General features: G+C 51.9%; 5 protein-coding genes across 5 annotated transcripts; 1 reads left to right on the forward strand and 4 right to left on the reverse strand.

Moving 5' to 3' along the window:
* Nucleotides 1-62: 62 nt before the first annotated feature.
* Nucleotides 63-3,391, reverse strand: An01g10760 (uncharacterized protein; the record flags this gene model as incomplete). Its single annotated transcript, XM_059743808.1, has 3 exons — nt 63-114; nt 195-2,517; nt 2,935-3,391. The coding sequence occupies 3 exons, from the start codon at nt 3,389-3,391 to the stop codon at nt 63-65; spliced, it is 2,832 nt and encodes a 943-aa protein (XP_059599773.1).
* Nucleotides 3,392-4,462: 1,071 nt separating this feature from the next.
* Nucleotides 4,463-6,369, reverse strand: An01g10770 (uncharacterized protein; the record flags this gene model as incomplete). Its single annotated transcript, XM_001389457.3, has 2 exons — nt 4,463-5,307; nt 5,370-6,369. The coding sequence occupies 2 exons, from the start codon at nt 6,367-6,369 to the stop codon at nt 4,463-4,465; spliced, it is 1,845 nt and encodes a 614-aa protein (XP_001389494.1).
* Nucleotides 6,370-8,847: 2,478 nt separating this feature from the next.
* On the forward strand, nt 8,848-9,703 carry An01g10780 (hypothetical protein; the record flags this gene model as incomplete). The annotated part of the gene is made up of 3 exons (XM_059743817.1): nt 8,848-8,986; nt 9,315-9,513; nt 9,655-9,703. The coding sequence occupies 3 exons, from the start codon at nt 8,848-8,850 to the stop codon at nt 9,701-9,703; spliced, it is 387 nt and encodes a 128-aa protein (XP_059599774.1).
* Nucleotides 9,704-10,094: 391 nt separating this feature from the next.
* An01g10790 (uncharacterized protein) lies at nt 10,095-10,433 on the reverse strand (the record flags this gene model as incomplete). Its single annotated transcript, XM_001389459.3, has 2 exons — nt 10,095-10,232; nt 10,308-10,433. The coding sequence occupies 2 exons, from the start codon at nt 10,431-10,433 to the stop codon at nt 10,095-10,097; spliced, it is 264 nt and encodes an 87-aa protein (XP_001389496.1).
* A 1,121-nt stretch (nt 10,434-11,554) lies between these two features.
* On the reverse strand, nt 11,555-12,598 carry An01g10800 (uncharacterized protein; the record flags this gene model as incomplete). Its single annotated transcript, XM_001389460.1, has 1 exon — nt 11,555-12,598. One exon carries the CDS (start codon nt 12,596-12,598, stop codon nt 11,555-11,557), a length of 1,044 nt encoding a protein of 347 aa, XP_001389497.1.
* Between the last annotated feature and the right edge of the window lie 147 nt (nt 12,599-12,745).

Here is a 12,745-nt window from a genome sequence, read left to right on the forward strand (position 1 = left end):
CCTTTAAAGACATAAGACATATGCAGTATTGGGCTACTTTGCCTTCAAGTTGTGTTGATAATCTAGTCTTCTGCAACTGATATACCAGGCCGTAGCCAAGCGGTACTTATAATACTAATACATCATGATAATATGCTCGAAAGTTATATACTCTAATAAGATCTTATCCCTTATCTGCACACTCCACTACTTACTGCGCACCCTTGGCAGCACCACCATCATTCCGCTTCCTAGCATAATGCTCTTTCTTAATCCGCTCCCCCTCACTATCACTTCCACTCGTGCTCCACCCACTTTCACTCTCACTCGCACTCCAAATCGACTTCGTCTTAGCACCTGCCCCTTCCGACTTCTCAACCTCCATCTCCTCAACAGCAGCAGCAGGAATCTGCTTATGTTTCTCCTGCTTCTGCTTCTTCGCCTTCTGCCGATTCTGCGCGATCTGCTTAGCAGCCTCTTTCCGCTGCTCGGCTTTCTCCTCGCCCGCGCGTTCCTGGAGATCGAACAGTTTCTCGACGGCGGGCGCGTAAGCCTGGGCAATGGGCATATCGCGGACGCGAATACGCATGTAATCGAAGGCCGCGACGATAGGCACGGTAATCTTAGGGCGGCTGGTGACTTTGATGTCGCCGAACATCTGGTTGCGAGTGGTGTTGTTCTGTGGGGGCTCGTCGTCCGGGACGTCGAGCCCGACTTGGCCGACGTGTTGGCTGGGTTCAGCGGCGGGTTTGTTGGCCGTGCGGGAGGGGGCTTCTTCGACTCGGGCGAGCTTTTGGTAGCGTTGGCTGAAGTGTGTGAGGAGGATGGCGCGGGCGTTCATGAGACGGCCTACTTCGAGGGCTTCGGAGAGGGTGGAGTGTTTCTTGGCGATGGCGGACACGGCCATGTCGTCTTGGAAGGTGGCTTCGTGGATCAAGACGGTGGAGTTGCGGCCGATGGTGGCGAAGCCGGCGGAGGGACGGCAGTCGCCGGAGAAGGAGATCTTGAAGCCGTCTGGGAAGACGAGGGAGACGGCCATGGCGCCACGGCAGTGGGAGACACGGGTGGTGAGGAGGTCGGAGAGGCCGGTGGCTTCGCGGAGGAGAGAGGTGAGGGGGGAGGATTGGTCGTGGAAGCTGAGGCTAGTGGTCGCGGGTCTGGTGGCGTCAAGTTGATGGCCGGGATAGGAGCCGTCTCCACGGCAGTGACGGTAGACGAACTGGGTTCGGATGTTGCCTTGGTGGAGGTAGGGGGAGGCACTCAAAGGAATCACCTTGCCGAAACCGTAGTTCTCGACAGCGGCGTATTCTTCTAGCCAGCCCTTCATCATTTGTTCGGAGACAACGAACAGCCGCTTTTCCTTGAGGATCTTGGACATGTCCATCTCGACCTCATCCGTCTGCGGGATTCCCTCGGGGTAGTTCTCCTGGAACCAGGCTTTGATGACAGAAGCGGTGCCGAGATGGTGGTCGGCGTGGAGGTGACTGATCCAGATCATCCGCAGATTCTGCAGGACTTCACGCAGCTTCTCAGGTGAGAAGACACGCTTCAACTGACCAAGAGTGTTCTCACCGCAGTCGAGCAAGTAGTATCCGTATCCGGGCACGTTGAGAAGAGTGGCGGAGACGTTGCGGTACTTGGATGGTGCGGATGACCCAGTGCCCAGGGTGATAATCTCCACGTTGGCTCCTGGAAGATCTTTTTGGAAGCTCTCAAGCTTCTTCGTGAACGCTTCTTTCTTGACACGCTTGCGGATGGTGCTCAGGCGCTGTTCGATGGCCCAAGGCATCTGTCGCTGCACCTGTGCGGGCTCGAAGTGCGGCTCCACTTCAGAGTAATTGAGCGCAAAGTTAGGCTCCATGTCGATGATGACGCCGGGTACCACTGGTTGCAAGGCAACGGCTTTCGTTGTATCTGTTGTAGGCTCTGCAGTTCTAGTGCCGGGCTGCGGAAGGGTCACATTGTCATGAACAAGAGTTGGGTAGTTGTCAGGTCTCAGCAAGCCCATTCGCGTTGTCGAGGTTGCGATGCTCTTCATAGAGAGGTAATTGGGACAATAGTCCGAGCTGGACACAGTATGTTCGCACTTGGAGAATCTCGCCACAAACTCGTGGAGCCGTGGATGATCACCCACTCCCGGACCCAAAATCCACAGGAAGGTCTGCAGACCGGTAGTAACGGCAGGGGAGTTCCACTCGGGCCGATTCACCAGGTCGTCGACATGTGCTGGGGTGGGCAAATCAATAATTGCCATTCCCTTACCCAGTCGCGATGGACCCAAAACCATGTCAGGAGTAACGATCTTGCCATCCTGCGATGTCACGCTCTCTCCCCTGGTCAACTTCGCATAGTCTGGTCCCTTGCGAACATTCAGCTCTTGAGCCTTCTTCGGGTCGAACTTTCCCCGGACATCGTGGTTCCGGATGATATACGAAACAGATTCCTGACACCAGGTAGTATGAGGGATCTTCTCGACGGCCGCACCGGGCCACGGTTGGCGTACGAGGACCGTGATATCAGGGAGCGGCTCATTGCTTCCTGGGGCAGGTCCCTTGTATTGCTCAAGGTCTTTGGTGACGGGGTTACGAACGAACATCGCGGCCGGCATCTTCACATCCGCCAACTTGGTCTCGTGCAGAGCATCCAGTCTCCAGTTCGAATTGAACATGTCCGTGATCACAGACTGCCTGATGACTTGATCCCGGGTTCGCGCATCGATAGGCTCCGACGCATTGTTGGTCTCTTCAAACTCATCGAGGCTCCGCTTCCTGGGGCTCATTGAGCGGACCTGCGACGTCGCCTGCAGGTGCGGGACGGGGGAAGACCTGATAGGCATAGCCCAGACCTTGATGTTGCTGTCCGACCATGTAGGCTGTTCGCAAGGGTCCTCCGCTCCGAGACGATCGGGTTTCGACATGCCCTCCGAATCATATTCCCGCGTGAACACCGGTGTACCCTTGCGAAAGACGAACCTCCGTGCGGTGGCTAGGGTGTGCGTGAGGTTTCTGCCTCCGTGGATTGTCAGAGTTCCTCGTTGCGGCACCAGCTGTCCGTCGTGAACCGCGTATGACATTCCATGCTCCTTTTTGGAAGTCGCATTGGCCTGTCCACTTTCTTTGGAGCGTTCCTCTTTCTCCCGCGCAAGAAGTTCCAAAGCATTGTTCGAGCTGGCTATCCCATCAGCCAGCGTAAGGATGACGCCAATCAAGCCTCCAGTGTTGCCCCATTGTATCTGGCCGGTGAGGAAGACGTCCGTCAGATAGGTTATTTTAATGCCACGCTCCGTACATGCGCGCTGAGTGCCCTCCGACAGTTGACCGAAGAAGTAACGCTTGTCCGGAAAGTGAAGAAGGACCGTAGTGCCTGGGGTATCGGCCGTGGGCGTGGTCAGGATTTCGTAGTAGAACTTCATTGGGGGATTGCCCGTCGGCGGTGTCGGCGGAGGACCAAATCCTGATGTCTGAAAAGCCTTGGGATTGTAGAGGAGGAAATTCTGTCCGCGTCGGAAAGGTAGTCGAGGGGCAGGCAGTAGATAAGTGCCCGGCTCCACTGAATGGCGACTCTGAGAATTTTTGGACGACGCTGACGGCCCACGCTTCGGGACAAAATCGCGCTTCTGGGATATAGCCTTTTTCTGATAGCTCCGAAAATCTCGAGGGATCGTAGTTCGGAGGAGGACTGGTGAGGGACGTCTGGGAGCGACGGCAACTCCGCGAAAAACACTGGCGAGTAGCGCCGCGGACCGCAGAAGGGAAGCCAACTTGATGGGAAAGGGGATGCAGTTGGGCTAGGATAAATGAAAGCAGCGTCAACGGTCCGTCATCTCATACAGATTCTGGAAGGAAAAGCAAGATAAAAGAGATGGTTGGAGATGAGAGGTTGTCAATTGACTTGGATGAGTCGCAGAGCTTCTCCGCCCGGCAACTTTTTCTCGGGCCTCTGCGGCGAGACGATCGCCACTGTCACCCACCACTGCTATCGTTCACATCAAGCCATGCAGCTCCTCTGCGCCAAATAGTACTACTAGTCTTCCTCTGGTGATCTACGTGATACAATCTATATAAAAGGTTCGCAGATTTTTTAAGGTCATTCTTCAACTTTTGATATGGAGTTAATTTGTATCTTGATGTTGTTCCCTAATAGCCAGTCCGGACAATCCATAATTCCAAGCTCCCAAATTCCAATCCCAAAAGCCTTCCCTCATCCAGACACCAGAAGCCATTCCGTCGAACCCCTGAAAAGATAGGGAAAAGAAAAGAAAAAGAAAAGACGAGCAGCAATAGAAAGAATAAGCGTAGACAGAAATAAGCCACGTCGTGGGCAGAAGTATATAAACACAAGATCATTGACAAAGGAAAGACGTTGGTGTCTACATGGCAGGTTCAATAGTATTTCGAACCACTAGCGAGAAGGTAGATAGGCAAAAAAACGAAGAATCAGCTTTACAGTACTTATAAGGCTCGAAAGTGCGCGACATGGGGAATCATGAAAGATGAGCAGTCATCATGGACACGCGCTCGAAAGCGGCTTCCATGCTGTGGCAAAGATGAGCAAATTGTTGGGCACTGTCCTTGACCTCGCCCTCGACAACAAGCTCAAACGTCGACTTTCCGGTAGCGATACCACCGAAAGCACGAACAGATCCTTGCGATGTAGGGGCGGCAGGCATATCGGCAAAGAGGGCGAAGGCAGGGTCCGACTCGTCCATCACGACATCAGGGTTCTCAACGCCAATGTCCGACTTCTGCTCGGTTTCGGCAACAGGTGGCATAGAGGCGAGAACAGGAGCCTCGTCCTTGGAGCTGGCAACGCTGGGAAGGCAAGAGTCCACGATGCTGGAGGTCTTGCCAGAGAGGGTCTCGGTGTCAATAACGGGCTCAGGGATTTCCAGAACGGCGAACACGGAGGCATTGCCGTAGTTCATGTCAATACCCGAGTTCCAGCCACCGTTGTTCATACCCATGGCTGAGACATCGAGTCCCTGGTTAGGAACCATGACCATACCAACCGGAGGAGCCTGCTGCATAGGCGGTTGCGTCATGGCGGGAGCTTGCTGCTGGGGCGGCTGCTGCTGAGGTTGGGCCTGTTGCGGGTGCTGAGGGTGCTGGTGGTGCTGAGGGTGGGGCTGCGACTGCACTTGGCTCGGCAGGGGAAGACCGTTGGGGCCCATCTCGTCCAGGAACTGAGAGAAGTGAGGGGACGACAGGAGCATGCGGGCGAGGTCGGTGAGACGGGCGTTCTCCTCAAAGAGGGAACGGTTCTGCAGACGCAGTTCGTGGGCTTCGTTGGTCTTGGCGGCAACCTCGCTCTCGAGCTGACCAATGTATTCTAGATAACGAGTCAGTTACTTCATGTTCAGGCCATTACACCAACGACCATTGGATCCATACCCTTTCTGCGAGACCGGAAAGCACGAGCGGAAACCTTGTTCCGGAGCTGACGACGTTCCTTGCTGCTGAGCTTCTTTCCTTCTTCGCTGGCCAAGAGTCTCTCATCCTCATCCATATCCTGCTCCTCCTTCTTGGCCTTGGCCATCTGAGGCAGGAGGGAAGGGGGAGAGGGGGAGTCGTCAGGCGAGTTCAATGCAGACTGGCGCATCTGCTGCAAGAGGCGAGAGATGCGTTCCTCAACAGCGGGGTTGGAGGGGCGAGGGGTCTGGCTGTGGGGGGCTCCGTTGTGGTGCATGTGCTCGTCCATGCGGCGCTGTTGCTGAAGGTGCTGCTGGCGAAGGTACTCATTGTGCTTCTGCTGCTGAGCGGCCTTGGCCATGGCAGCCTGCTGCTGGTGCATACCCGGATACATGCGTCCGACTTGAGTGGAGGGGCCCATGGAGGCCACCTCATGGCCGCCCAAAGCGTTGGGGTCGACGAACTGACTCTTGTTGCTCGGGTTGGGGGAAATGAAGTAGGCAGGAACCGATCCCATGTTGTCGGACTCCAGGTCCATATCCGAGGTGTTGCGAGTCGGGGGGCTGTTGAAATCCATGGGAGGCTCTTCGCGCTTGAGTTGGCTGCTAGGGTAGAGGTCTGCGCCCATGGGGAAACCGGGACTCGGGGCACCATATCCCATACCGTTCATGTGGTTGAAAGTCATGGCATGAGCCAGGGCACCTGGAGGCAGGCCGGTCTGCTGCTTGTGTTCATCATACTGGTGACTGGGACCCTGGAATGCGACCGGGGCTTGTTGACTTGTTGTTGAAGCAAAACCAGCACTTCGTACATCGCCAGCGTTGAACTCGGTGCTTGGTAGGGTGGGTTGAGCAGCCAGGGCGGTCTTTGCGCGGGCAGGCTCTGCGGAGGTGTATGCTAGTTGATCGAGGTCGAGGAAAGACTCGATGTCCTGGTCAAAGGAAGACGGCGCAACCGCCGGATGCTCTGCCAATGTAGCCATGGTAATGGTGATGTGTAGATGAAAAGCTGTTCGAGTAGCGCGACCTGATAGACGAGAGCGGAGACCAGCGCGATTTGGTCAAGTGCACGGTCGGAGTAGAGAAAGGGGTGGTGTGGATTTGATAACGAGAGACGATGAGAGGGTGATGTTGATCCGAGGTAGAAAGGGGTGAGAGAGAATCGATGCAGGAGGGTTACTAGTAAGCAATGAAGCAGAGTGGTCTATGAGGGATATCGAAAAGACAATACACGTAACGATAGCGTTGGAGAGGGAAAAGTGAAAACAGAAAGGAGGATTTAGATGGGTGAATATGGGATAATAGTGATAGTAGGAGGAGTGATTGATGGAGAGGAGGAAGAGGAGATGATGGATAAAATGGGAGGGAGGGATCGACCAAGGTTGGCGGACGGGAGTTAATGAGGGAGGGATAGCGTTACAAGACCGAGTGGGCAGAGCAGCAGCAGCAACACAGCAGAGCGAAGAGACCAGATGGGCAACTCTTCTCCACGCCAGGAATAGAAATCCACCCAGAATTTCAGGTAACTAAAAAGGCTTGCGCGTCCTTTGGCTGACTCAGCGGCTACTGGGTCCCGCCCCACCTCAACTCCATTGCAGATTGGTTGGCCCCTTGAGCACTAAGGCAAGTTCAGTGGGTTAGGGCTTCCGGGGAGCAGCACCCTACTCCACTGCTGGCTACTAGGGGGGAATCCACTCTCTCCCTCCCTCCCTGAGTTACTTGGGTAGTTCGGGCTTAGTCGCACCGGTTTTCGCCCGTCTCCTCTACTCCAACCAGGAACGCTGAATGCTACCAAACAGAATACAGAATTAATTCTACAGTTGGTCCAATCAGGAGATCGTCGATAAGATCCCCGGGCCTTGTTTACTTTTCACTGTGTATACTCCCCCCCCTTGACAGGTGTGGGATTGACCGTATCGGCCACTCTCACCAACCAGCATACACTCTACAGTAGTACACATCCCTTGTGCAGACAAGAAGCATGTAGGCCAACCTAATGGGGTCCTTCCCTCCGCACAACTTTGTGTCGGGTGACTTTGGACGAGAATGGGAGGTGTGAAAGCCGGCATGCGAGATTTTCTTCGCAAGCCGCCCCCTAGATGGTCGCCCCGAAGTCTCTTTTCTCACCCCCATTGTACATGGACGGACCAAGTAGGTATTATTGTGTCTTCCCGTCCCTCTTGCCTCCCTTTCTGACACCTTGCCGTTTCAAGTCTGTTTCTCCGAGGCACTGAAACGGCGGCACAGGTGAGCACAATCTCAATTCCTGACAATGTGCTTGCACCAATCACAGTAGTCTCTTGCAAGATTGTTCACCTGGAGTGTCCAATGTATCATCACTTTATGACGTTAGTGGCTTCAGCCAGAGCCAATGACCGCCATGATTTAAACGACGGCTGCGATCTGTTCACAGCAATTGTGATCACAGTTTCCGCGAGTCCACCAATCCACATCGGCACTTTGATTGATTGGAAAACAAAAAGGGGTGGATAATGTAGCTGAGACTGCCTGGGTCTGGAATGTCATTCAGTCTTCACCAATGTGATTAATCGATCTATGGGACAGAGAGGGGAGGGGAGGCCTCTGGAGGGGACAATGGGGAACAACGAACAACAACCAGATTATCAACACAGTCGTTGTGTGGTCGAGGGGAGCGAGTCCACTTCCAGGGCTCTCTGGCTGATGCATCAAGATGTTCTAGAATGGCCAATAGTGCCGAGCACCTCGATCTCGACTCTTCAAGAGCTGGTCCCCTGGTGTGGATGCGCCGGTGTGGAATTCTGGTGGGTAAGAAACCCGGTTCCTGGCCGACAAAGGTTAGCTCCGGAAGCAAAGCTTGGCGCCGGCCTGCCATGGAAAAGAAAAGCAGAAACCCAGTGATTTGACTGTGAGCCGATGGCCCTGGGGAGAGCCCACTACGAGCCACTCTCAACTCTTTGCCCTTCTCGCTTCGCGCCCAGTAGTTCGGTCTTTGAAACCTTCGGGTCGCCCATCCCAGCACTATCCATGGAGTAGATAGTTTTGAGTATCTATTCTTTCTATCGGCTCTAGACTCCTAGTAGGTGGGCTACTATCTAACCGTTTAGATACTAGGCGCTGAAGAAGGACATGATCCACTCCTCCTCTGGAAGTCCAAAGGATTCTCCCCCGGCTTAACTTAAGGCTTTTTAGGGCCGTTTCACTCCTCGAAGACAGTTGTACAAAAGGGTACTTTTTTAAACAGTGAGCGTATCGCCCATGTCCGAACAGCGCCAGTGGCATCTTATCATTCCGGCGCACATACTCAAAAAGAACATCGCGGGACGGGTGATCATTAGATAACTAAATTTTGATGGGGATAGTTATAGCCTAACAGAGGTGGCCACGAATCGCTGATCCGGCCGAAACTGAACCTGCTGAATTCAATTCTAGGCCTTGATGCAGTTGCAACTTCTGCTTCAAATCCGAATCACTGAAGGACAATGGGTGAAACTCGTCCCAACGGAGAACCACCGATCGCTGGACCGTTCCACCAGTCCCAGAAGGGAGACTGCACAGTTTTCGTCGAGCATCAAAACGGTCCTATTGAATTGAAGTGTGTTCTGCTCGTCTCTAGGCCCGGTAATGCGGCACTCGAGGCTTGAGTTGGGCCTTAGGTTCTACTAGTTCGAGCAAATCTCTTCCTAGTGTCCAGCAACCCCTGGATGGGCGCAGCCGGCACCGCAGCATCACGATAACCTTAATAGGAAACCGAGACGATAAACTATACCGTTGCCATTGCCTAGCGCGCTTTCGATGGCAGATCTTGTGAATAGCCTCGTGCAAATCTTTTGCCTCATGCTACGGATAAAAGTATTTTGTATCTATTTGCAGATCTGTGGCTGAGACTGCACACGACTGGGATGCTGAAGAAAAAATTAGTTAAAAGGTTTATTTTTTCGGCCCGTAGGAGTTTTGCCTTTTGGATCTCCTGAATCCTTGAGCTGGAGGCTTGTTTCAGTTGCCGAGCCTTATAAGGCTTTCTTCGAGGCTGCCTTGGTCTGGTGCAGGCGCAAATTGGCAATACCTAAGGCTAGAATTGAAGACTGTGCACTTGTGATTCTTTTCATTCGCCGAACCAGTCTTTTGAAGCAACTCATCCAGGATGAGTGAGTAGAACCAATCTTCGGTCGATCTGCTCTGTACCATGTTTAGCTCACTGAACGTGCCGCTTAGGTAATTCGCTCAACTTCCACTGCAGCACCGTCTAGGATTTAGGCATCTATTCAAATCGAAGTTATTGTTCGCAGCTCTACTATTTTCAGCAACATCAACGCTGCCGCTTACTGTAGCACTTGAACCATTAGAACTGTAACTATCGCCACCACATACCATTTTTTCCAGAAGTTACGAGGAATATACAACTCCATGACATCCAAGGGGCAATATTATGACCTCACATGATGCGTCGAGTTGAAGCGACCGGAAACGGCAATGTTGTGATGTCACCCCACAAACCAATCCATACTATCCTCCACATTTCATGGTACTGGAAGAAATCAAAGAACAGTATTCAATAATTGTGTGCACACATTTCAGATTCGCCTTATGTATACTGGCGCCAGTACATACACTTTCTCATATAATTAATAATAAACAGGGCCCTTATCCTCTCATATCATAACGATCATAAAAACACAATTCATCATCCCAGCGGTACCTTCACTCAACTGAGTAGTAGAGGCATCATTTACTCCTCAGGTTCATCTTCATCATATTGGTCGTACTGGGTTCTCGATCCGCCCTTCTGGCCAGCAGCACGGGCTCTGGGGTCTCCGGGTTGGAAGCTACCGCTAGAGGCCTGGCCACCTTGGGATGCGATGTTGCGCTAAATATAATATCAGTCATCCTTTCATGAACAATAATCATGAATAAAACATGTGAATATATAACAATAGCATACCTGCTTATCAGGATCCATACTGGCGAATCCGCCCGAGTGACTGGACTGGCCGCCCTTCTTGGCGATATTCGACACTTCGTCGTGGGAGCGGTTGGCGAAGTTTCCGGGGTTGGAGTTGGATGCCATTTTTATTCCTTTATCGAACAGGTGTTCTATAGTATATTGAGGGTAAGTTATAGTAGATAATTTGATTCTGATCCAATTCCAAATCTCAATCTCAATCCCAAAAACATCAGCATATATATACTACGAATCCCCAACCCCATGAAGTCATAATGTCACCCATTTGACATCAACAACTCACCTACGCATCCTGATGCAATTCGCAATTAACTTTTTTTTTCACAAACCTCATACTGAGCCTCAACACTCCAACAATATTATCCAATCATCCTATCCTAAAACAAGTTCTCCGTACCCCATCATGCAGCATCCTATCCCTGATATTGGCTGATTTGGCTCGCCACGCGGGAACTTACATGGCAGGGTTTCCGTGGAACAAGTAGCTCGGGGGAGCGGTTTCGCCCTGTTTCCATAGGGGAGTAGTAGTGTCATGATCACGTACGTGTGTTTGGCGGTCTAGATTTGCGATTGCGCAATTGTGGAGGTTAGATTTGGTTTGATGGTGTTTACGGTGCGGGTTTTAGATGCGCTGCTGTGCTGTGCTGGATTGGATTGGATTGGATTGTTGGGGAAGGGGAGCCTAGGCTAGGCTACGTAGAAGGGGTGTCATTGTTTATCGGGTATGAGGTGGGTGGCGATTGGAAGCTTTATGGTTTAGTTGGGGGTTGATGTAAGTTTGATTCTTCTGGAAGTGGGAGGATCAGGGTTGAGGGTTGGTTCTAGATTGTGTCTGAGGATAGGCTGATCTAGTAATAGTATGTATCACTAATGTTGCGCTGTAGGTGGTTAGATACTCATTGTGCTTCGCTTGCATGATGTACTATTGGACCAGTGAATGGAACCTTTCCATTAGAGAAGATGTGTAGTTATGTATCCTTATTTGAATTGAAGTAGCAGTATGTACGGAGTACTATAAACATATATATGGCTGGTGGAATACCTGGCGCTAGTATTCACTTTTTGTATGTACCTTTCTGTCCTGCTGACGACCTGCCATAGGTATTATTCATCATCGTCGTGACCTCGTCATATAATATCTGGATTGTCCATCTTCATCATCGTAGATATCTTGCAATTATGAGACAAGCTGGAGCGCTGATACAAGGGGCCCAATTGCAGCAAGTCTAGAACAAAGGCATATGGACAGACTTCGTATAGTCAACGTTGCTCTCGACAGACTCGATACGCTCATGGCACGTGCCAAAGATCCGGTCCCATAGGCGAGTCTGCTTGCCATAGTTATGACTCTTCCTCCACCCTTTGCGATGATGGAGGTCGTGATCCTCAATGACAATCTCAGCATTCAGCCACTGCAGCAACCAGCTTAGTGTAGATGGCACTGTCATCTGGACACGAAGACCGCTATGTCCAAAGACCTCGGCAAATGCAACGTATTGATGGCAAATCCACCACTCATAAAAGCCCATAGGTAGACCCATGAGCCTAAGGCTCATGTAGGTCATGAACGGCACACCGACCATGTCGAAAAACTCCTGCTCGTGGTCTGCATAGGCGGCGAGGAGAGGGTTGGGGTGTTTCGTGAGATGGTGGGTGCGATGATACTTCCAGAGGAAGCTAACGTCGTGCATTATGCGGTGGTACCAGTAGAACCAGAAGTCGAGCACAATGCCATAGAGACCGATCATCAGTGGGAGCCATGCCCAGTTCATGGCCATGGGTGATTGGTTGTAGTAGGAAAGGTAGATCGCCATAACTAAGCGAGAGCCGGTCGTCTTATATAGCGAGGCGGTAACTTTCCCCACGCCAACATCGGGAATACCGTCACGCTCATGCTGGTCACCGTCAAGGAAGCCATAGGTGTGTCCGAGGCGACGAAGAAGTTTGACTTGGTAGATGACCGTTGCGTTGAACCAAAAGAAGTATAGGTTGAACAGAGCGAATGGGCCGAGGTTGTGGCCCATATATGAGATGTAGACCTGATTAATGACAAGCGGGATAGATGCATAAAAGAGAACCCATATGTTAAGAGACCACTGAGGCATATAAGGTAGCTTGTCCTGCTTTGAATGGACTGGGACTTCCTGGTCAAGCGCAATGGGATGGACATTGAGCAGCTCCAGCAGCCAGTGACTGAAGCCCCATTCGTCCCGGTTGCCGGTACGCCATGTAGATTTCATAGAGTCTTTTGGGTTTCCCGCAGAAGTCATGATGGCGGTATGTTAATTTTTTGATACCATGGGATGCCTTCCCCAGAAATTGAGGCCATGATGTTTTATATCAGGGCTTCGGAGCTCGGGGGACTACCTTCATGTGAAGGATTTATATCACATTGATAATCTCAAGTATCAAATAGC

The sequence above is a fragment of the Aspergillus niger genome (genome assembly GCF_000002855.4).
Source record: "Aspergillus niger supercontig An01".
In the NCBI taxonomy this organism is placed as follows: domain Eukaryota; kingdom Fungi; phylum Ascomycota; class Eurotiomycetes; order Eurotiales; family Aspergillaceae; genus Aspergillus; species Aspergillus niger.